At 41.7% G+C, this 23,234-nt stretch overlaps 2 protein-coding genes across 6 annotated transcripts in view; one reads left to right on the forward strand and one right to left on the reverse strand.

Moving 5' to 3' along the window:
• LOC133646114 (gastrula zinc finger protein XlCGF28.1-like) overlaps window positions 1-6,152 on the forward strand; it is a 201,653-nt gene extending 195,501 nt beyond the window's left edge. For 2 of the 3 annotated variants that reach the window (XM_062041140.1, XM_062041143.1), the window contains one exon: window positions 4,032-6,152. In XM_062041140.1, the coding sequence (XP_061897124.1) occupies window positions 4,032-5,119 (1,088 nt within the window). In that variant the 3' untranslated portion in view covers window positions 5,120-6,152. The remainder of the gene's footprint in view (window positions 1-4,031) is intronic. The other variant, XM_062041144.1, reaches the window with a different exon arrangement.
• The window catches only part of LOC133646118 (zinc finger protein 32-like), a 118,433-nt gene that overhangs the window by 92,255 nt on the left and 2,944 nt on the right, over window positions 1-23,234 (reverse strand). The window contains exons 2-4 of one of the 3 annotated variants that reach the window (XM_062041157.1): window positions 22,158-22,343; window positions 16,654-16,899; window positions 10,845-14,454 (exon numbers count right to left, since the gene is read on the reverse strand). In XM_062041157.1, coding sequence (XP_061897141.1) covers window positions 13,325-14,454; window positions 16,654-16,899; window positions 22,158-22,343 — 1,562 coding nt within the window. In that variant the 3' untranslated portion in view covers window positions 10,845-13,324. Of the gene's footprint in view, window positions 1-10,844; window positions 14,455-16,653; window positions 16,900-22,157; window positions 22,347-23,234 lie in introns of those variants that run through there. The other 2 variants (XM_062041155.1, XM_062041158.1) reach the window with 2 other exon arrangements.

Raw genomic sequence — 23,234 nt, forward strand, 5'->3', positions numbered from 1 at the left:
AACATCCACATATCATCTTATACAATGTTTGTAACTAATGTTCATTCATCTCCACAAAGTGTAGGCATGCAAGGTTTAGGAACATCCATCATCCACCCATTAGCTACCACTTGTCCCTTTCGGGGCCGCAGGGGTGGATGGAGGCTATCCCAGCTGAATTTCAGATCAGATCAGATCGATCAGATAGGTCTTTATTGTCATTGCACAAGTACAACGAAACTTTGTTTTCAGCACAAACCTGTTCAAGATTAGACAAACAAACAGCGTACAGGGTTACAGAACAGGAACGCTGATGGGTCGCCACAAGGCGCCCCGTAAAAGATGGGGAAAAAGGTAAAACGCTGGGGAAAAATATGCTTAAAAAAATACAATCTAGACTGGGCTTCTAAGGGGGCCTAGTCAGGAGTGGGAAAAAACCTCCATGCCATGCACACATAAACACGTTACATTTAATCACGACAAACTCGCAACACAGGGTCGGGGAGTTGGGGCCCTGGAAGGCGACCGCTGCTATGAAGCGCTGCCATCCGACCATCACCCCGAGGGGAAAACAAGCGGTGGTGAAGGCGTGGGGTGGGTTAGGGGGGATGTGCGCGTGTGTGCCCAATTGTCTTGGGTGTGATGATGTAATGTTTTTTTAGACTGAGGCCGATCTGCAAAAGTTCGACTCCAGGTGTCGTTGAGGAAGGAGGGAGGTTAAAAGCGTCCATCATTGAGGTGTCCTCGGGGGTGTTTTTCAGAACAGCCTGGTCCTGTTTCCACAGCGTTAAGGCCATTCGAGGGAGTCAAATCGTAGATTAGGATGTTTGTTTTCCGCGAGCAGACAAAACAATGACTTGTCTGTTCTATTCGTCCATGCTGGGTGCTCTCAAATTCAATTAAATGTTCCTTTTCAGCAAGCTTCTCCATGATGTGATCCATCTTGCGATTCAGTTCAGAAATCGCCGCAGTCTGTGTTCCCACAGCCCTGCCCAAACCATCCATTTCGACGAACAGCCTTTGGGCTCCTTGAGTGGCTACAATTGTCTTACAAATTTGACGATACACCAGAGCAATGCCCAACCCAATCAGCAGGTGCCCCGCGATCACGGTTCCAAATAGGTAGATGTCTTCCACGTCCTCGATGGAAAGGACTGAGAGGCACATAATTCTCCATTTATCCCAGGAATCTCTCACGTACCCCGCAGCAATGGTTCCAAACAGGGCAGCCAGGCTTCCCCGAACCTCTTTTCTTCATCAAAAAGATTTTGTCAATTGCGTCGAGAGTCCAGCTGATCATATCCATGTCTGATGTTTAGATTTGAGGACAGCGCAAAGAAAGAGGCTTCAAAAAAGTTCAGACAAGACAAAAACAAAGAGATCAAGCTGGGAGAAGAGGGAGCAGAAAAAAATGCGACCGCCCTCACCAGAGGCAAGACAGAAAGGGGCGGAAGGTGGGGTACACAAGTCGAGAAACAAAATAAATGGCATCTTAATAACCTCTTAAGGCCCAAGCTGTTTGTTTACATGCTTTTATTATTTCTCATTGCTATTTGGGCTTATTGTACCCTAATTAGAATAAAAAATTAAGAATCATCTTTTGATATGGTGTACTTAGTCCATAAGTACACAAACGTGTACTTCATGTTTAGTGACATGCTAATTCTTATTTTTACACTTTTTTCCCCCTCCAAATTCCATTGTATGTTATACTCTTCTGACACCACCAGATGGCAGTATAAGTGTCCACATAAGCGGCCATAAGACCCCAATTCAGTAGTGTACACAATTTTGGAAATAAGAGCTAAAAGGTGCTGTCCACGCATGTGGCCACTAAGCCTTTAGAGCAGGCCTGGGCAATTATTTTGACTCGGGGGGCCAAATTTAGAGAAAAAAATGTGTCTGGGGGCCGGTATATCTATTTTTAGGAAAACTAATACAAAATCTCACAATAAAGTCTGATTGAATGCTAAAAATTTTACGACAGACCGTCTTAAAAACGAATTTTACATTTTTGTATGAACAATAAAACCCTGAATATTGAGAACATATGAACGTCACACCCCCTCTCAATCGACATATTTTACAATCAAGCCAAATGCAACAAAAATGAAACAAACACAGCAAAATATGAACGCGGAGGGTAAAAAAAAAAAAAACACCTACAATCTGATACATCACTAAGCTTTAGAACTTTCTTGTAAAAATCATTTCAGGCTGGCCTCTCTGGAAACACTCTGTGGAAACGCTCCCCACCCACACTGCTTGGTGCCTCGTCTGACATGCTGTGACGTAGATTACCATAGTAACTAGTAGGGTTGTACTAGTTATAAATAAATAAATGGGTTATACTTGTATAGCGCTTTTCTACCTTCAAGGTACTCGAAGCGCTTTGACAGTATTTCCACATTTACCCATTCACACACACATTCACACACTGATGGCGGGAGCTGCCATGCAAGGCGCTAACCAGCAGCCATCAGAGGCAAAGGGTGAAGTGTCTTGCCCAAGGACACAACGGACGTGACTAGAAATGTAGAAGGTGGGAATTGAACCCCAGTAACCAGCAACACTCCGATTGCTGGCACAGCCACTCTACCAACTTCGCCACGCCGTCCCTTGGTACTGGTATTAGTATAGTACCGTGATACTAATGAAGCATATTCGGTACCATACCGCCTCTGAAAAGTACCGGTCCGCCACACCCTAAGATTTTTTGTTAAAATAAAGCCAATAATGCAATTTTTCCTGGTCCCCTTTATTTAGAAAAGTATCTAAATAATATTGGTATCAGGACAACACTAGTCACTAAAATATCATGCAAAAGTGCAGATTCCAACCATTGAAATACAAACCCTGTTTCCATATGAGTTGGGAAATTGTGTTAGATGTAAATATAAACGGAATACAATGATTTGAAAATCATTTTCAACCCATATTCAGTTGAATATGCTACAAAAACAACATATTTGATGTTAAAACTGATAAACTTTTATTTTTTTGCTAATAATCATTAACTTTAGAATTTGATGCCAGCAACACGTGACAAAGAAGTTGGGAAAGGTGGCAATAAATACTGATAAAGTTGAGGAATGCTCATCAAACACTTATTTGGAACATAACACAGGTGAACAGGCAAATTGGGAACAGGTGGGTGCCATGATTGGGTATAAAAGTAGATTCCATTCACAAACAAGGATGGGGCGAGGGTCACCACTTTGTCAACAAATGCGTGAGCAAATTGTTGAACAGTTTAAGAAAAACCTTTCTCAACCAGCTATTGCAAGGAATTTAGGGATTTCACCATCTACGGTCCGTAATATCATCAAAGGGTTCAGAGAATCTGGAGAAATCACTGCACGTAAGCAGCTAAGCCCGTGACCTTCGATCCCTCAGGCTGTATTGCATCAACAAGCGACATCAGTGTGTAAAGGATATCACCACATGGGCTCAGGAACACATCAGAAACCTACTGTCAGTAACTACAGTTGGTCGCTACATCTGTAAGTGCAAGTTAAAACTCTCCTATGCAAGGCGAAAACCGTTTTATCAACAACACCCAGAAACGCCGTCGGCTTCGCTGGGCCTGAGCTCATCTAAGATGGACTGATACAAAGTGGAAAAGTGTTCTGTGGTCTGACGAGTCCACATTTCAAATTGTTTTTGGAAACTGTGGACGTCAAGTCCTCCGGACCAAAGAGGAAAAGAACCATCCGGATTGTTATAGGCGCAAAGTTGAAAAGCCAGCATCTGTGATGGTATGGGGGTGTGATAGTGCCCAAGACATGGGTAACTTACACATCTGTGAAGGCGCCATTAATGCTAAAAGGTACATACAGGTTTTGGAGCAACATATGTTGCCATCCAAGCAACGTTACCATGGACGCCCCTGCTTATTTCAGCAAGACAATGCCAAGCCACGTGTTACATCAACGTGGAATGTCGGGCAGGCCAGATTGAAAAGCTTAACGGGCCGCATGTGGCCCCCGGGCCTTAATTTGCCCAGGTCTGCTTTAGAGGTTTTAAAATGTGCTTTGTTTGTGTTTTTGCAGATGCCCAGCAATTGATTGGACGTCAAGAAGAAGGTCTCCCTCAGCCGCAGGGGAGAAGCTTCACTTTGAAGCAGGAGGATCCACAGTCACCACATCTTCACACGGAAAAGGAGGAGTCAAAGCCCCCCCTTGTTAAACAGGAACAGGAGGCGCCACAGACACCCCACATTAAAAAGGAAGAGGAAGAACTCTGGATGACTCAGAAGGAAGAGTGTCTTCTAGGGCAGGAGGAGGCTGATCTCACCAAGTTTCACTTGACTGTTGTCTCTGTGAAGACTGAAGACCATGAAGAGAAACCACCTGAGTCCTCACAGCTTCACCACAGTCCAAGTAAGGACAACAGAGCCGTTGAACCTTCAAGCCGCAGCTCACCACAACACATGATAACAGAAACCGATGGAGACCACTGTGGAGGATCACAAGCAGACAAGCTCTTAGCTCCACTGTCAGATAGTGACCACGCGTCACACGATAATGTAAATATGGAATCACACACGAGACAAAAACCTTTCAATTGTTCAGTTTGTGGTAAAACGTTATCTAAAAAATATATTTTGCGAATACACATGAAATTACACACGGGAGAAACCCCCTATAGTTGTTCCGTTTGTGCCAAAGGTTTTGTTAGAAACGGTGATTTGACGCGACACATGAGGACACACACAGGAGAAAAACCTTTCAGTTGTCCAGTTTGCAGTGAAAGATTCTCAAAGGAACGTCACATGCAATCACACATTAAAACACACACTGGAGTAAAACCTTTTAGGTGTTCCGTTTGCGCTAAAGGCTTTGTTGTAAACTCTAGGTTGATAGTACACATGCAGAGTCACACAGGAGAAAAACCTTTCAGTTGCTCAAACTGTGGAAAAAAGTTCTCCGCAAGGAGGTCAATGCTGTCACACATGAGAACACACACAGGAGAAAACCTTTTCAGTTGCTCAAACTGTGGAAAAAAGTTCACTGAAAGGAGAAAACTGCTGTCACACATGAGAACACACACAGGAGAAAAACCTTTCAGTTGTTCAGTGTGTGGTAATAGATTCTCTCACAAAAATAGCATGCAAAGACATGAGATGATAAAACACTAGAGGTGGGAATCTTTGGGCACCTCACAAGTTGATTACAAATTGATTATTGATGCATCTTTTATTTATGTAAATTGATGCAGTTGTACATTTATTTTCGTTTCACTAAATACGAGTTTATCGCTTGCAACTTAAAAAAATTAAACGAATGTAAATGTGTTCAAAACTGGAACATAAGAGACCTATGATAAAGGAGCTGGTCGGATCGCTCTGTAAGGTGGTCTTTAAACACACCGTGTCGGTGGAGAATAAACAAGTGCTGTGTGTCTTGAAGTGAAGCACGGAGGAAATACTTGTTGGAATTTGGCCTGTTGTTATCATAAAATTGGCAATAAAAGATAAAAAGGAAGCCAGACTTTGTTTTCTTCTGGACGCTACAATACATTATCTTACTTTATTTTGTTAGGTGTGGCGGCTAATATGAAGCCGTACGTCAAAGAGAAACCCTAAATGTAGTCAAACCGAATGTATAGTGTAGCGCTTTTATTTTGAAGCCGAAAAAGTGTGTGATTGTTCTGAGAAAGTGTCTTGACATGTTTTAATGTCGGATCAACAGTTTGCAATTAAAAAAAGTCTCCTTTCGACACACTGCCGGCCGTTTTTCATTTCTGTTGAGCTTTTATGTCATCGTACTTACCAAATCAGTCACAGTGACAATCTAAATGTTATGTTATCACTGCACCTCAACCGTATCCTGAACACTGAAGTGAAGCACATCCCACCTCTGAACGACACGCGCAGCAGGCGTTTGCTGCAGGTTTGTCGCCTCACGGCGAAAAATAGTCTTTTGTCGGGAGAACAACTTGCCATGGTTTTGAACCCGATATGTCAAAAAGGAAGTGTTCGCGTTAATCGCCCGATAAAAAAAATTAGTGCAGTTATTGAAATGTATAGTTTACGTGTTATCGCGTTAACTTTGACAGCCCTACTTTACATACAATAAATAAATAGATTATCGACGTTTACTAATCAATTTTATAATCGTCCATGTACTAATTGCGATGCATCTAAAAATCGATTATTTCCCACACCTCCAGAAAACACACACAGGACAATAACCTTTCTTTTTTGGAAGTCCTATTTGAGTTAGGGTTGTACGGTATAGCGGTACTAGTATACTGTAGTATCGCGGCACTAATGAATCAAAAACGGTACTACCCTGTTTGAAAAGTACCGGTTCATGGGCATGACGGCACGTCGTGACATTGTTGGTTTTACAAGCAGAGGAGCGTGTTCGGCAGCGCACAATCACGGAGTACTAACATGCAGACACGGTGTGGAGACAGAAAAGGGAGAACAAACACATTTTGGCCTAAAAACTAACGATAAAGGTGGATTTATAACACTGAAACACCCTCCGGAAGAAGTGCTTTAAAGCAGCTAACATCCATCCGCAGTCTGCAGTGTTTTAGCTACTTCTAAATCACTAATCCTGGCCACCATGGCAACAAATAAAGTAAGTTTCTTACAAGTATCATTATCACTGCAGGACGAGGAATACCCAAACATGCTCCACTACACACCGTAGGAGGATACAATAGCTCACCTGACATCCACTGTACAATAGCGTAGTTAAAGTTAAAGGTGTTTAATGATAATGCAAGCATGTTTAACACATATAGTTAATATTGTTAATAAATTAAAGGTGTTTAATGTTAATACAAGAATGTTTAATACATATAGTTAATATTGTTAAGAAGTTAAAGATGTTTAAAGATAATGCAAGCATGTTTAACACATATAGTTAATATTGTTAACAAGTTAAAGGTGTTTAAAGATAATGCAAGCATGTTTAACACATATAGATTCCTTTCTTTCATGAAGACAAGAATATAAGTTGGTGTATTACCTGATTCTGATGACTTGCATTGATAGGAATCAGACAGTGGTGCTGATAACGTCCACATTTTCAAATGGAGGAGAAAAAAAGTCCTCCTTTCTGTCCAATACCACATGAAAGTGGTTGGTTTTTGGCGTCTTATTTGTCCAGCTTCCGTACTCCTTTGTATACACTTTACAAGAAATACATTGGCGGCAAACTCCGTAGCTTGCTAGCTTGTGCACGCCAGCTTTCTGAGACTCTTATGTTGTTAGCGCAGGCAGCATGAAGCAGCGCTTTTATTGTGAAGACAGGAACTGTGCAGTCGGTCTTTGGAGTTTTGACGACAGGTACGGCGCCAGAGTCTGTTGAAATAAAAAGTCTTTCTCGCCTTCCTGTCGGTCATTTTTTCTTAATAATGAGCTGGCAGCAGCCAGCGTCATCTCAGGCGACCCTCGAGGTGCCGTGAATGTCAATCAAGTGACGTCATAGTGAAGATTTATGATCGCTTATTTTTAGGACTATTTTTTTAATGCCTGGCTGGGGATCGACTGACACACCCTCCGCGATCGACCGGTAGATCGCGATGGACGTAATGAGCACCCCTGCATTACGCCAAACAGCACAGAGACAAGCCTCAAAACTTCTGGAACAAAGTAATTTGGAGTGATGGCTTTCTTCTGGCGACTCGACCATGCAGACCATTTTTCTGGGCTTTGTCCAGACGGGCCGGCTCCGAGGCTAGAGTTACGAAGAGTGGGGGTCTTCGTGTAAAAGGTATTTAGGGGAGTGGTCCGAGAGGACATCAGAAGAGTAATCAGGCCCATACTCTTTCTCCTGGAAGCTGCAGTTCCAGTCTGAGGCTCGCTGAAACAAATAAAGCTTTTTGTTCGACGATTCCTCGTTGGCGTCTTCATGGCTCATCACCCATCACACGACCAACAAATATATAATATCAGCATTTAGATTACCAAATTGAGGTTGCAGCAGCGGAGGGGGAGGAGCTGTCGGCACGGCAGGCCAGCAAAAAGGAAGTTTGTGTGTGAAACACACTGGGCTATTTCCTCTCCATCTGGGAATTGGAATTGATGTCCATGACTTCGGACATCAGCGATTCCCAAGCAGCCACTGCCTCAGAAGTAAAGTCCTCTATGTTGTTCTTTTCCTTGTCATACCCCACGGCATTCGTGCGTCAGCTCCCAGGCAGGAACAGCAGTGCAGGTAAGGTGAATATTTATTCTACTGACAAGGGCAAAAAAGTACAAAAGATAAACGTGCCGACGACACGGGAAGGTATTGAAAGGTTATACAAAAAACTTAGCTTGAGAGTAGCTACCAAACATGAACTTACATGTACAGGAATCAGAGGGTGGCAGAGTTAACGATTGACCCAGCGACTTTAAGCTGGGAGACACCAAAATAGAAAGCGTGATTTGGGGCAGAAACAGGTGAGGACACTAATCAGTAAACAGGTGTGTTCATTTAGTGTCCAGGGCAACAGGAAACTTAAAAAGGAGCGCACGCTGGAACATAAATAGACTCAAACATAGGAAGGAGCGCTGAAGACGACCACAAAACAAGACATGACCTGGAACATCGGGTCCTGACAGCTCACAGCTAGATTGAAGACGTAAGACCTGAAACATTTTCCAATGAACTGAATAAAAACAAACCTGTTCAAAACATGTTAAGATGATCTCAAAGAAGACACTTTAAAGGCCTACTGAAATGAATTTGTATTTATTTAAACGGGGATAGCAGATCCATTCTATGTGTCATACTTGATCATTTCGCGATATTGCCATATTTTTTGCTGAAAGGATTTAGTAGAGAACAACGACGCTAAAGTTCGCAACTTTTGGTCGCTGATAAAAAAAAAGCCTTGCCTGTACCGGAAGTAGCGTGACGTCGCAGGTTGAAAGGCTCCTCACATTTCCCCATTGTTTTCAATGCAGCGAGAGCGATTCGGACCGAGAAAGCGACAATTACCCCATTAATTTGAGCGAGGATGAAAGATTCGTGGATGAGGAACGTGAGAGTGAAGGACTAGAGTGCAGTGCAGGGCGTGTATTTTTTCGCTCTGACCATAACTTAGGTACAAGGTTTCATTGGATTCCACACTTTCTCCTTTTTCTATTGTGGATCACGGATTTGTATTTTAAACCACCTCGGATACTATATCCTCTTGAAAATGAGAGTCGAGAACGCGAAATGGACATTCAGTGACTTTTATCTCCACAACAATACATCGGTGGAGCACTTTAGCTACGGAGCTAACGTGATAGCATCATGCTTAAATGCATATAGAAACAAAAGAAATAAACCCCTGACTGGAAGGATAGACAGAAAATCAACAATACTATTAAACCATGGACATGTAACTACACGGTTAATGCTTTCCAGGCTGACGGAGGTTAACAATGCTGTTGCTAACGACGCCATTGAAGCTAACTTAGCAACGGGACCTCACAGAGCTGTGCTAAAAACATTAGCTATCCACCTACGCCAGCCAGCCTTCATCTGCTCATCAACACCCGTGCTCACCTGCGTTCCAGCGATCGACGGAAGGACGAAGGATTTCACCCGATCATCCGTGCGGTCGGCGGCTAGCGCGTCTGCTATCCAAGTCAAAGTCCTCCTGTTTGTGTTGCTACAGCCAGCCGCTAATACACCGATCCCACCTACAACTTTCTTCTTTGCAGTCTTCATTGTTCATTAAACAAATTGCAAAAGATTCACCAACACAGATGTCCAGAATACTGTGGAATTTTGAGATGAAAACAGAGCTTTTTTGTATTGGATTCAATGGTGTCTGAATACTTCCGTTTCAATGATTGACGTCACACGCATACGTCATCATACATAGACGTTTTCAACCGGAAGTTTAGCGGGAAATTTAAAATTGCACTTTATAAGTTAACCCGGCCGTATTGGCATGTGTTGCAATGTTAAGATTTCATCATTGATATATAAACTATCAGACTGCGTGGTCGGTAGTAGTGGCTTTCAGTAGGCCTTTAAATACATGCATATGTATTTCAGTCTCAAGTTTTGGACACTCAGGTGAAGAAAGGGACGGAGCTTTCAACCGATCACCACCTAGTTGTGGGTCGGTGCCGATGGTGAGGGTCTGCTGGGAACGTCTGGCAGAGTCTCCCATCAATTCCCAACTTCGGGAGGACTTCGAACATGTTACGAGGGAGGCGCTGGATATTGAGTCCGAGTGGACCATGTTCCGTGCCTCTATTGTCGAGGCAGCCGATCAGAGCTGTGGCCGCAAGGTGGTCGGTGCCTGCCGTGGCAGTGATCCCAGAACGCGCTGGTGGACACCATTAGTGAGAGATGCCGTCAAGCTGAAGGAGTCCTATCGGATCTTTTTGGCTCATGGGACTCCGGAGGCAGGGGACAGGTACAGACAGGCCAAGCGGTGTGCGGCTTTGGACAGGCCAAAACTCAGAGAAGCCATGGAGAACGACATCCGGACGGCTTCGAAGCAATTCTGGGACAGCATCTGCCGCCTCAGGAGGAGGAAGCAGCGCACTGTCAACACCGTGTATAGTGGGGAAAGGTGTGCTGCTAACACCGACTGGAGATGTTGTGGATCGGTGGAAGGAACACCTTCTCAATCCCATCTACACGTCTTCCAATGAGGAAGCAGAGCCTGGGGACTCCTAGTTCTGGGGCTGAGGTTACCGAGGCAGTTAAGAAGCACCTCGGTGGCAGGGCCCTGGGGGCCGAGGAGATCCGCCCAGAGTTCCTTAAGGCTCTGGATTGTGGGGCTGTCGTGGTTGACAAGACTTCGCAGTATTGCATGAACATTGTAACATTTACATAATTACATATTGACTGCTTTCCTTTTTAATTTAAACCAGCAGTAGTAGGATAAGTTATTGGACGAGTTAATGGAGAGAACCTCTGAGTCCTGATTCAGTAAAAAAGGTTGATTCAATCATGACTCGCCCATCACTAGTGAGCGCGCGCACACATTGCAGCTGGAGACGAAGAGAAGAGAGACAAAAAGCTAGTAAAAGTAAGAATAGTTACGAAGTAATCTTTTGTTGAACAGCTCCAAGGATCAGTCAGGTTGTGAGTTACGGTTCACAGAATTTTATTGGACAGAACAGCAGCAGACAGATCTACCTTTCTGAGACGTGTGCTATATGTGATAACGTGTGAAGTGTGTATTTAACCTTGAGCACAAGTAGACAAAGTGGCATAACTAATAATAGCAAGGTTTAATCATAGAAACATGTCCTGGATGCTCTATCTTGCGATGTGTGACTTACGTGGCTACACAACAATTTTCTACATCTGAAGACATTTTGTATCCGTTACAAATCTCACACAAATATAAAAAATAGCATTGATCAGTTTTGACGGTTATGCGTGTGGTGTGCTACCATCACATCAACACAACACGCATATTACAATTCTGCCCCACCACCGAGCCAGACTCTAGTTCTCCAAGTCCCAAATCTCACGTGAACAAACGTGATCCGACAAAACCAAAGAAGAAGAAACATACACTATATTGCCAAAAGTATTTGGCCACCCATCCAAATGATGAGAATCAGGTGTCCTAATCACTTGGCCCGGTGTATCAAATCAAGCACTTAGGCATGGAGACTGTTTCTACAAACATTTGTGAAAGAATGGGCCGCTCTCAGTGATTTCCAGCGTGGAACTGTCATAGGATGCCACCTGTGCAACAAATCCAGTCGTGATATTTCCTCGCTCCTAAATATTCCAAAATCAATTTTATTATAAGAAAAGTGAAGAGTTTGGGAACAACAGCAACTCAGCCACCAAGTGGTAGGCCACGTAAACTGACAGAGAGGGGTCAGCGGATGCTGAAACGCATAGTGCAAAGACTTTCTGCACAGTCAGTTGCTACAGAGCTCTAAACTTCATGTGACCTTCCAATTAGCCCACGTACAGTACTGTTGGAAGCAGATCAGAATCATATCCATATTTAAGTGTTACTTCTTTCTAAACTCCTATAGTCATATAAAGAATAGCTAGTATTCTTCCTTCTTTTGAGTCTCATAGTAAGGTGTCGGCCTTCTAGATTGGAATGTGTCAGAGTAGAGATAACTCGGAGTAGTCTAAACAACGGGAGTGGGGGCGATGGACAGAGGGAGGATCACGGGACTTCCGTGGGTTTGGGGGAGACCGAGCTAGACCGGGCGAGGGAACGCTGGTGTACTAGATTGGTCTCACGTTTGTCCTCTAAGCTTGTGAATAAACCACAAAATACCAACTACTGCCTGTTGATTGAATATAAACATCAGCTTATTGCCATAAAAATAATCTGGGAGAGACTAGCAATTTGAATTCCCCATTGGAGGAATGCTGGTCAACGCAACAGTACACAGAGAGCTTCATGGAATGGGTTTCCATGGCCGAGCAGCTGCATCTAAGCCATTCATCACCAAGTCCAATGCAAAGCGTGGGATGCAGTGGTGTAAAGCAGGTCACCACTGGACTCTAGAGCAGTGGAGACGCCTTCTCTGGAGTGATGAATCACACTTTTCCATCTGGCAATCTGATGGACCAGTCTGGGTTTGGAGGTTGCCAGGAGAACGCTACATTTCGGACTGCATTGTGCCGAGTGTGAAATTTGGTGGAGGAGGAATTATGGTGTGGGGTTGTTTTTCAGGAGTTGGGCTTGGCCCCTTAGTTCCAGTGAAAGGAACTTTGAATGCTCCAGGATACCGAAACATTTTGGACAATTCCTTGGGATGCCACATCAAGTTCATATGAGAGTAAAGGCAGGTGGCCAAATACTTTTGGCAATATAGTGTAGCAACCACTGGAACACAATAACAGGCAACATGGAAGAGGACAGGAGACAAGGGAATGATGGTGGTCTGGAGACAATTTTTTGATTAAAAAAAAATCCCTAACTAAACTGCTGAGTGGGTGTTGGAACAGGGTGTGTATTTTTGTCCCGGTTATTAATTTAGTGAAAAAGGTGAAAATATTCTAAGAGTTATCTTTAATGGATCACTGTGAATCATATCTAAAAACACTGTATTTGTCAGTCATTACAAACCATTTGATTTATTTTATAAGCAGTAACTAAAAGGAACAAAGTTTTGTATTTCATACCATAAGGTAGGCTAGCTGGATACCAACTGGGTCCAGATACTGGCTTTAAAGAAGCCCTGCAGTAGAACATTAGTGACTCTGCAGGAATCCGTTCAAAGAGGACTTCCAGAAAAAGGAAAGTTTTTTTTCCCCTGTGTGTTCTCATGTGCTGAGTCAAATCTGAGTTTTTAAACAAAGTCTTTTGGACAAAATTAAAAACTATAGAGCTTATAACCTGTGTGTGTGTGTGTTCTCCTTTTCACTTTTATTAAAGAATCTATTATGGCAGAACTGAACAACTAAAAGGTTTTTCCTCCTGTGTGTGTTCTCATAATGTGTATTTGCATATTACTTTTGCTAGAGAACTTATTACTACAAACTGAACAGCTGAAATGTTTTTCTCCTGTGTGTGTTCTCATGTGTCGAGTCAAATTGGAGTTTTTGACAAAGTCCTTTGTGCAAACGGAACAACTATAAAGGTTTTCCCCGGAATGTTTTTTCATGTGTATTTTCACATTACTTTTCTTTGTGAATCGTTTACGACAAACTGAACAACTAAAAGGTTTTTCTCCAGTGTGCGTTCGCATATGTATTTGCATTTTACTTTTGTTAGAATATCTTTTGCCACACACTATACAACTAAAAAGTTTTTTTTCCGTGTGTGTTCTAATCATGTGTATTTTCATATTACTTTTGTTAGAGAATTTTTTACAACAAACTGAACAACTAAACGTTTTTTCTTCTAAGTGTGTTCTAATGTGTTTTTGCATATTACTTTTGTCATAGAATCGTTTACCGCAAACTGAACAACTAAAAGGTTTTTCTCCTGTGTGTGTTCTCATGTGTGTTTGCATGTTATCTTTTTTAGCAAATCTCTTACCACAAACTGAACAACTGAAAGGTTTTTCTCCTGTGTGCGTTCTCATGTGTTGAGTCAAATTCGAACTTTTAAAGAAGCCTTTTGCACAAACTGAACAACCAAAATGTTTTTGTCTTGAGTATGTTCTCGTGTGTGATTCTATATTTACATTAGCATCTGCCGTTGTGTCGTCACTATCTGACAGTGGAGCTGAGAGGATGTCCGCTTGTGATCCTCCACAGTGGTCTCCATCAGCTTCTATTATATGTTTGGGTGAGCTGATGCTTGGAAATTCCACGGCTCTGATCTCTTCGCTTGGACTGTGACGAAGCTGTGAGGACTCAGGTGGTTTCTCTTCATGGTCTTCAGCCTTCACAGAGACAACCGTCAATGGAAACTTGGTAAGATCAGCTACCTCAAGCCCTAGAAGATACTCTCCGTCCTGTGTGGTCCAGAGTTCCTCCTCTTCCTCTTTAACGTGGGAGGGCTGTGGATCATCCGGTTTCAATGTGGAGCTCCCCTCCAGCAACTGAGGGGGAGGTTCTGCTTGACGACAAAGCAGCTGGACATCTGCAGGAGAAATAAGAATTATTTCTAATGTATACTCCTGTGACTATCACAGCGTTGTCATTTCAGACCGTGCGCATACATGATTACACTTGAAATGTTGAAATTTCACAATCACACTGCTAATAAACCATGAAGATTCAATTCAAATGTCTCCTTTGTGGACACGATCAACAATAGAATTATATTTGGGAATAAAGGACACACCAGATGTGTTGGGTTAGGACATTAAAGCTTACTTAAGAGGACCTATCATTTCATATTTTGTAGGGTTGTATGTGACGTCACATTTGGAGGTCAAGCACATGAAGGTCAAAGAGTATTCCGAGCAAGAAGTCAATTTTTCAGAAGGAAAATGTTGCATACATGCACTGTTTTCACCTCTGGAAAAATTTCCAATTGAGATTTTGGTCAAAGTTATTTTAGAGTTCATAAATACTTCATCATAAAGAGTGAAAAGTTGCTGCTGTGTTAGAACTGTCACTCTTGTCGAGTGGAGATGAGCCGATTGAGTGTTTTTTTGCGTTTTAATTTTGTCAATTGTTTTTTTGTTTTGTTTTTTACATTAAATGATGCTGGTAATTTCATTGAATATCAATATGTGACCAAAATGGTTAATGAGTTCTAAACTAAATTTAAAAACATTGTATTCTAACAATGTAATTTTTAAACACGCATTTTGCTCACAAATGTGTATTTAATGAATTTGTCAGCATAATTTGATGTAAAAAAATTAGTTCACAAAATTCAAAAGTCAAAAAATTAAGTTACATAAATTCTGAGTTAAAAAAAATAACACTTTGGTAATAAAATAAACTGTTTATGATTTTTTTTCCTCATTTATTATATATATTTTTTATTATATTAACTTATTCTTCATATACCGTAAATTGCGGCATATAATCTGCTACTTTTTAGTACACTTTGAACCCTTTGGCTTATGTAAAAAATTAGTTCACAAAATTCAAAAGGCAAAAAATTCAGTTACATAAATTCTGAGTAAAAAACAACAACTTTGGTAATAAAATAAACTGTTTATGATTTATTTACTCATTTATTATATATATTTTTTATTATATTAACTTATTCTTCATATACCGTAAATTGCGGCATATAATCTGCTACTTTTTAGTACACTTTGAACCCTTCGGCTTATGTAAAAAATTAGTTCACAAAATTCAAAAGGCAAAAAATTCAGTTACATAAATTCTGAGTAAAAATAAAACACTTTGGTAATAAAATAAACTGTTTATGATTTTTTAACTCATTTATTATATATATTTTTTATTATATTAACTTATTCTTCATATACCGTAAATTGCTGCATACAATCTGCTACTTTTTCGTACACTTTGAACCCTTCGGCTTATGCGGATAATTTGTGGATTTTTCTTCGCTGACGGCCATAAAGCAAATAGTTTTCATTGAACACATGCAAAGACACTTAAATGGTGGGTTATTGTTTGTGGTATGGCGCCATCTTTTGGACGACTTCTCTCACTGCAGGAATTCACTGGGCGAATGCGAATGGGGGAAATGGCTGCGTTAAAAAGTAAGTATGTCTCTGTCAGAATAATTGTGTCTAAGTTATCACAAAACTTTGTGTTTCAAAGAAGTTCCCGGCGAGAAGACAAAAGCTGTCTTTGAACCTACCAAGAAGAAGGCTTGTGTAGGATGGGAAGCAACATGAAGGTGTTCTGTTTCTTTCATGTATTGTAATCAACAGAAATATATTGTCTTGACCCAAGAAATACAATGCAAAGAGGAAGCAGGACCTGACTCCCCTACAGGGACCTCTTCTTTGAACTGTTTTATGACCTTTTCTGTGAACTGTTTACAACCTTTTCAGTGAAGTATTTACGATCTTTTCTTTGAACTGCTGTAACCAAAGGCGATGGCTGTTTACGACCCCCCGTCCCTTAGAAACAGCTGTTGCCATGTAATTAGGAAAAGTCCAAATAAAAGAGCGTACAATCTTTCGCCAGAGCGTGATGGAGACTGTCCAAGAGTACAGCCCAGACGGCTCTCCTCAATTGAGCCAAATTTAATTCTGTCTCTTTTTAATTCCTTGCTTCTTGTCTCGTTTAATAGATGTCATCAGTGTTTGAACCTGACAGTCTCCATCACGTAAGAGAATGTTGGACCCTTGATGAAAATCTGTTACAAACTTTACGTTAGATAATATATAAATGTTCAACTTACTTGGACTGTGATGAAGCTGTGAGGACTCAGGTGGTTTCTCTTCATGGTCTTCAGTCTTCACAGAGACAACAGTCAGTGGAAACTTGGTGAGATCCGCCTCCTCCTGCCCGAGAAGACACTCTTCCTCCTGAGTGATCCAGAGTTCCTCTTCTTCCTCTTTAATGTAGGGGGACTGCGGCCCCTCCTGCTTCAAAATGGAGCTACCCCCCTTCCTTTCTTCTCGACGTCCAATCAGCTGCTGGACTTCTGCAGGACACAAGTAAAACAAAGACGATTTTAACTCAGACATGTCAAATATTATATAGTACATACAATATAAATATTCTACAAGTTCAGGGTTTCCCACACATTCATTTATTTGTGGCGGCCCGCCACGAAAGAATTACGTCCGCCACAAATTAAATAAATAAATAAAATTTAAAAAAATTTAAAAAATTTTTAAAAAATTATTTATTTTTTTGTCCTCTCCAGCTTCTCAGGCAAATCATATAGTTGATGTAGATGCCCATATAGGCTGTTCAGATTTACTTTACAAAAGAGAAGTGTAGGATACTTCTCTTGTTGCCTTATTTGTATTTGACTTTATTAAATGTATTTATATTAGAAACACAACATGTGTATATAACAAAGGGTGCAACGTCTGCAGGCAGTAGGAAACACATGGTTAAGTGTAGGGAGTAAAACTGATGGCAGTCTAAAGTTCAAGGTTTTTGGAGCTCTTTGTTCAGTGGATCAGATGTTTGATGAAGCTCTGTGTCTATCTACCACCACTACTGTTTTCTGTTTATTTGTTACTGACTGTGGCAGGACACCTCTGCCTCTGTTTCACTTTATGTTGCTGGTAAATAATATGGTTGTAGTAGTAGGCTAAAGTTAAATTATTTAGTATGCACTAATTAAAGGGGCAGAGCTTTGAGACATTTTAGCTTTTATATTTTATAAGATATATTTTTTGTAAGAACCACAATTAATAAATATATTTCAGTGAATAACTTATTGTTCAAATATATAAATATGTATATAAATATGTACATAAAGTGTTGTAATTATATTGTACAATGGATGGATGGATGGATGGACGTTTAAAACAAAACTGTTATTAATTAGTAAGTATACATTTTTTGAGCCTTTTTAGAGAAAATCAAATCATTGTAGTGAATTATGCAAATTACTCAATGATGTCATGGTGACCACACCCATAGCCACGCCCCCACCGCCACAGGAATCTTGGCAGTTTATGGGAAACACTGAAGTGGACCATGTGATGGTGAAATGTATAACTTATGTAATCTTGTAAGCTAAATCATTTTTAAGAATGTTTGTATGCTTTGATTCTTGTGTTTCGCAATTTTTAGCGGGCGATTAACACAAACACTTCCTTTTTGACACTCGGGCCATGCCTTAGCAGGGAGAACTTGGCTGCGGTTCACTTGCTACTGATGAGCCAGAAGCAATCCAAAATGGACAAAAGTCTACCTCTTAAGGCCCAAGCTGTTTGTTTACATGCTTTTTTTTATTTCTCGTTGCTATTTGGGCTTATTGGACCCTAATCAGAATAAAAACTAAGAATAATCTTTGGATATGATGTACTTAGTCCATAAGTACACAAACGTGTACTTCATGTTTAGTGACATGCTAATTCTTATTTTTACACTTTTTTTCCCCCAAATTCCATTGTATGTTATACTCTTCTGACACCACCAGATGGCAGTATAAGTGTCCACATAAGCGGTCATAAGACCCCAATTCAGTAGTGTACACAATTTTGGAAATAAGAGCTAAAAGGTGCTGTCCACGCATGTGGCCAACTAAGCCTTTAGAGGTTTTTAAGTAATATCAGGTTCAAAGCAAGTCTCTCAAGTTGCAACCACTGTTTGTAGATTAATGTCACATCGATGATGTCGTTACAACAACACAAGCAGACGATATTTCTTGTTAGGTTTAGCTTTGTAGTTTAGTCGCCGTTTCAAATGGCCATCTCGGACGGCGTTTGAGTGTGCCGGGGATAAATGAGCGCTACTGGACTCATTATTTTCTCTTCTCACAATAATAACATTTACTTACTCTTCTGTCAATTTTCTTGATATTATTTTGAGTTTATCAGCAGATTCCGTTTCATTGGCCAATTATGTGACTCTTTCCGCGGCTACGTGAACCCGGAAATCATATGCATGACTTTTTCTATTGAGTTTAGTCATTATTCATTAGCAACCATGGTGAGATCCCAAACTTCTGGCAAACTTCTTTTTCACTCATTCGCTCCTCGTCGGTTTCATTGTCACAAGCTCCGGAATATGCCATTTAACCGTTTTTTTTTCTCTCGATTATTATATTTTCATAATTGTGAGAAGCCACAAACAAAATCAAAATTAAAAATTTGATTAATTGTCCAGCCCTGTCGGAGGGTGAGTTCCAACTACCGCGGGATCACACTCCTCAGCCTTCCCGGTAAGGTCTATTCAGGTGTACCTGGAGAGTAAGCTATGCCGGATAGTCGAACCTCGGGTTCAGAAGAAACAGTGTGGTTTTTGTCCTGTGGAACTGTGAACCAACTCTACACTCTCGGCAGGGTCCCTGAGGGTGTATGGGAGTTTGCCCCACCAGTCTACATGCGTTTTGTGGACTTAGAGAAGGCATTTGACCGTGTCCCTTCAGGAAGTCCTGTGGGGAGTGCTCAGAGAGTATGGGGTATCGGACTGTCTGATTGTGGTCCGCTCCCTGTATGATCTGTGTCAGAGCTTGGTCCGCAGTAATTCTCATCCGTTTCCAGTGAGGGTTGGACTACGCCAGGGCTGCCCTTTGTCACCGATTCTGTTTACAACTTTTATGGACAGAATGTCTAGTCAGGGCAATGAGGGCATCAGGATTTCTGCTTCATCCGGCCAAGATCTTCAGCTCTCACTGGATTGGTTCACAGCCGAGTGTAAAGCGACTGGGATGAGAATCAATTTCAAATGTCACATTAGCCATCTGTTAAACAATTTATCCAAATATGTTGGCCTGTTCTTTCACCTTCATAATTATCTTCCTCTTTATGCTCTACTTACTCTATACAAAACTCTCTTTGAACCACATCTAAACTACTGTAATGTCATCCGGTGTAACACCTTCCCTAGCTACCTTCACAAATTAGAATCCATGCAAAAGAAAATCATACGGGCCCTGTCATGGTCCAAGTTTAATGCCCCCACTCGACATCTATTCCATAATTATCATCTCTTAAGACTGACAGAGTTCAATATTTATCACAATTCTTGTCTAACCTATCAAGTCATCCACAGGCTGAATCTCAGGCTCTGTGGCTTGGTTCTTATCTATCGTCCCCAGCATGCCCACAACACTCGTAACTTAGATCTGATATCAGGTAAACATCGTCTACTGGCTTGTACTGCTCGAAGTGTTGTATGCAGGGGACCAAAGATCTGGAACCGGCTTGATGAGAGCCTCAGGATGCTGTATTCATTCTCTAACTTCAAAAAGAATCTGAAATCATACCTATTAACCACCTATCTCTAATGCCTCATGTGAATGGCTCGTGCTCCTTTAGAGGATTAGCAGTGTCACATGTGGCTTCGGAGTAGACTACTGTTGGGTTGTGCGTGGTTGAATGTATGTATGTATGTATGTATGTATGTATGTATGTATGTGTATGCTTGCTTTTGTGCTCCTATTTTGTGTTTGTCATATCGTGTTTTTGTGCTTCCCACCATGTCTTAGCATTCCATGCATATACTGACCTCTGGACCCCCTGCCGAAAGCTTCTTCTAGCTTATCTGGGGTACCCTTTCACTTACTACCATCCTTAAATGGATATTCTCTACTGTTGTAATCGTAATATGGTATTGTGAATAAAACTAAACTTGAAAAAAATCAAATAAAATCAGCACTTGCAAGTCCGAGTCCATGGTTCTTGCACGGTGGAATGCCATCTCCGGGTTGGGGAGGAAATCCTGCCCCAAGTAGAGGAGCTCAAGTACCTATGAGTCTTGTTTACGATTGAGGGAAGAGCGGATCGTGAGAATGACAGGTGGACCGGTGCAGTGTCTGCAGTGATGCGGTCCGTCGAGGTGAACAAGGAGCTAAGCCGGAAGGCAAAGCTCTCAGTTTACCGGTCGATCTACGTTCCCATCCTCACCTATGGTCAGGAGCTTTGGGTTATGACCGAAAGGACTAGGTACAAGCGACCGAAATGAAGTTCCTACGTCGGGTGGCGGGGCTCTCCCTTAGAGATAGGGTGAGAAGTTCTGTCATTCGGGAGGAGCTTAGACTCAAGCCTTCACATTGAAAGGAGCCAGATGAGGTGGTTTGGGCATCTGGTCAGAATGACCCCCAAACAATACTGACCTACGGTATCGCCGTGTGGTTTTCTGGCTGCACGGTGGCAGAGAGAAATGAATTACAGGGGGTCATAAAAGCGGCCCAGAGGATCACTGCATGTCCTCTTACATCGCTAGAGGACCTGTATAAGAGACACTGCAGCAGGAGAGCAAACAGCATCCTCGGGGACTCATCCCACCCAGGTCACCACTGGCTTGAACTCTTGCCCTCAGGGAGGCGCTATAAGACCATCAAAGCAAGGACAAATAGACTGAAAAACTTTCTATCCTAGAGCTGTTATTGCCCTAAACTCTGCACTTACCTGAACACTCACCACTTTATTAACTTGCTTAGCTCCGATAGAGATCTGCTGTGCAATATGTTTTTAAATGTTTTATTATTGTTTGTTGTCTTAAGAGTATTTTATGTAGGTTGTTTTAAAAGCACTGAGCTGGATTGCTGTTCAATTTCGTTGTTCCATTGCAATGACAATAAAGGTATTCTCATTCTGATTCTGAACGCCTCCCCGGGGAGGTGTTTAGGGCACGTCCGACAGGTAGGAGACCACGGGGAAGACCCAGGACACGATGGAGAGACTATGTCTCCCAGCAGGCCTGGGAACGCCTCGGGAAGAGCAGGACGAAGTAGCTGGGGTGAGGGATGTCTGGGCTCCTCTGCTTAGGCTGCTGCCCAAGCGACCCATGAATTGATTAACGTGGACACCGACTTAAACAAGTTGAAAAACTTATTCGAGTGTTACCATTTAGTGGTCAATTGTACGGAATATGTACTGTACTGTGCAATCTACTAATAAAAGTTTCAATCAATCTATCAAAACCCAACTTCGGATAAGAGGAAAAAGATGGATCATGATGGATACTAACCGTCTGGAATTGTATTATACCGTTTACCATTACATCCCCAGTTACAGTATAAATAAATATTTCTGAATGAATTAGTCATTTTGTTGGTTAGCACATGCCAAAAATATATTAGCTGAATGTAAAAGCAGATGGCTAAATTAAGAGTCATTGAATAGGTTTATGCTTCATAAACCGATTACTGTAATTTCACGCTAATGCGGAGCTGAAAAGCAAGTATATCTCCACCCATTATCATAACTGTGGACCCTGGATAAACATCAGTTACAAACATTGTCTTAGATGACATCTGGAAGTTCTGCTTACTTGGACTATGATGAAGCCGTGGGGACTCAGTTGGTTTGTCTTCATAGTCTTCAGTCTTCACAGAGACAACAGTCAGTGGAAACTTGGTGAGATCAGCCTCCTCCTGCCCAAGAAGGCACTCTTCCTCCTGAGTGATCCAGAGTTCTTCCTCCTCTTCCTCTATAATGTGGGGGGGCTGCTGGACATCTGCTGTGTAAATGAGATTAAGAGAGAAAAGAAGTAGTTTTTGACTGACACTATTAACACTGAGATTAGTTTTGTCCTCCTGTGTGTTGAGTTAAATGTGTGAAGCTAAAAATAAACCTGAAAGTGTCACCTTTATGATCTTTTAATCTTTTAAATAAATCAAGTGTTGACTACTTTGGTTATTGAAATATGATTGACAGTAAATGTTTACTTTCACTTCATGATGCATGATGTAAGGTCAGAATTAGTAAGTGAAATTAGCCATGGAACTAAGAATTATACTGATTACAATGTTAAATATATTTGGTGACTGTGTGAGTTTTGTGTAAACATCCATCCATCCATCCATTTCTACCGCTTGTCCCTTTTGGGGTTGCGGGTGGTGCTGGAGCCTATCTCAGCTGCATGCTGAAGGCGGGGTACACCCTGGACAAGTCGCCACCTCATCGCAGGGCCAACACAGATAGACAGACAACATTCACACTCACATTCACACACTATGGACCATTTAATGTCACCAATCAACCTATCCCCAGGTGCATGTCCTTGGAGGTGGGAGGAAGCCGGAGTACCCGGGGAGAACATGCAAACTCCACACAGAAAGAACTCAGGACTACTCAGGACCTTCGTATTGTGAGGCAAATGCACTAACCCCTGTTCCACCGTGCTGCCATGTTAACATTGTTACATGAATATAGTGTGTCTGAAATTATGTAGCTAAACAACCACTAAAAACATAGTTCCTTTTGTCCCAGCCAGGAAAATCCCTTCCAGAGCTGACCATTTTGTCATTCATCCTGTACATTTTTTGGGGGGTCGGAGGATTGAGTAAAAATGGTGCTTGGAATTTCGAGGAAGGGCAATTAAAAAGCCTTCATAAGACGAGCCAGT

This window comes from Entelurus aequoreus, linkage group LG03 (genome assembly GCF_033978785.1).
Source record: "Entelurus aequoreus isolate RoL-2023_Sb linkage group LG03, RoL_Eaeq_v1.1, whole genome shotgun sequence".
Lineage (NCBI taxonomy): Eukaryota > Metazoa > Chordata > Actinopteri > Syngnathiformes > Syngnathidae > Entelurus > Entelurus aequoreus.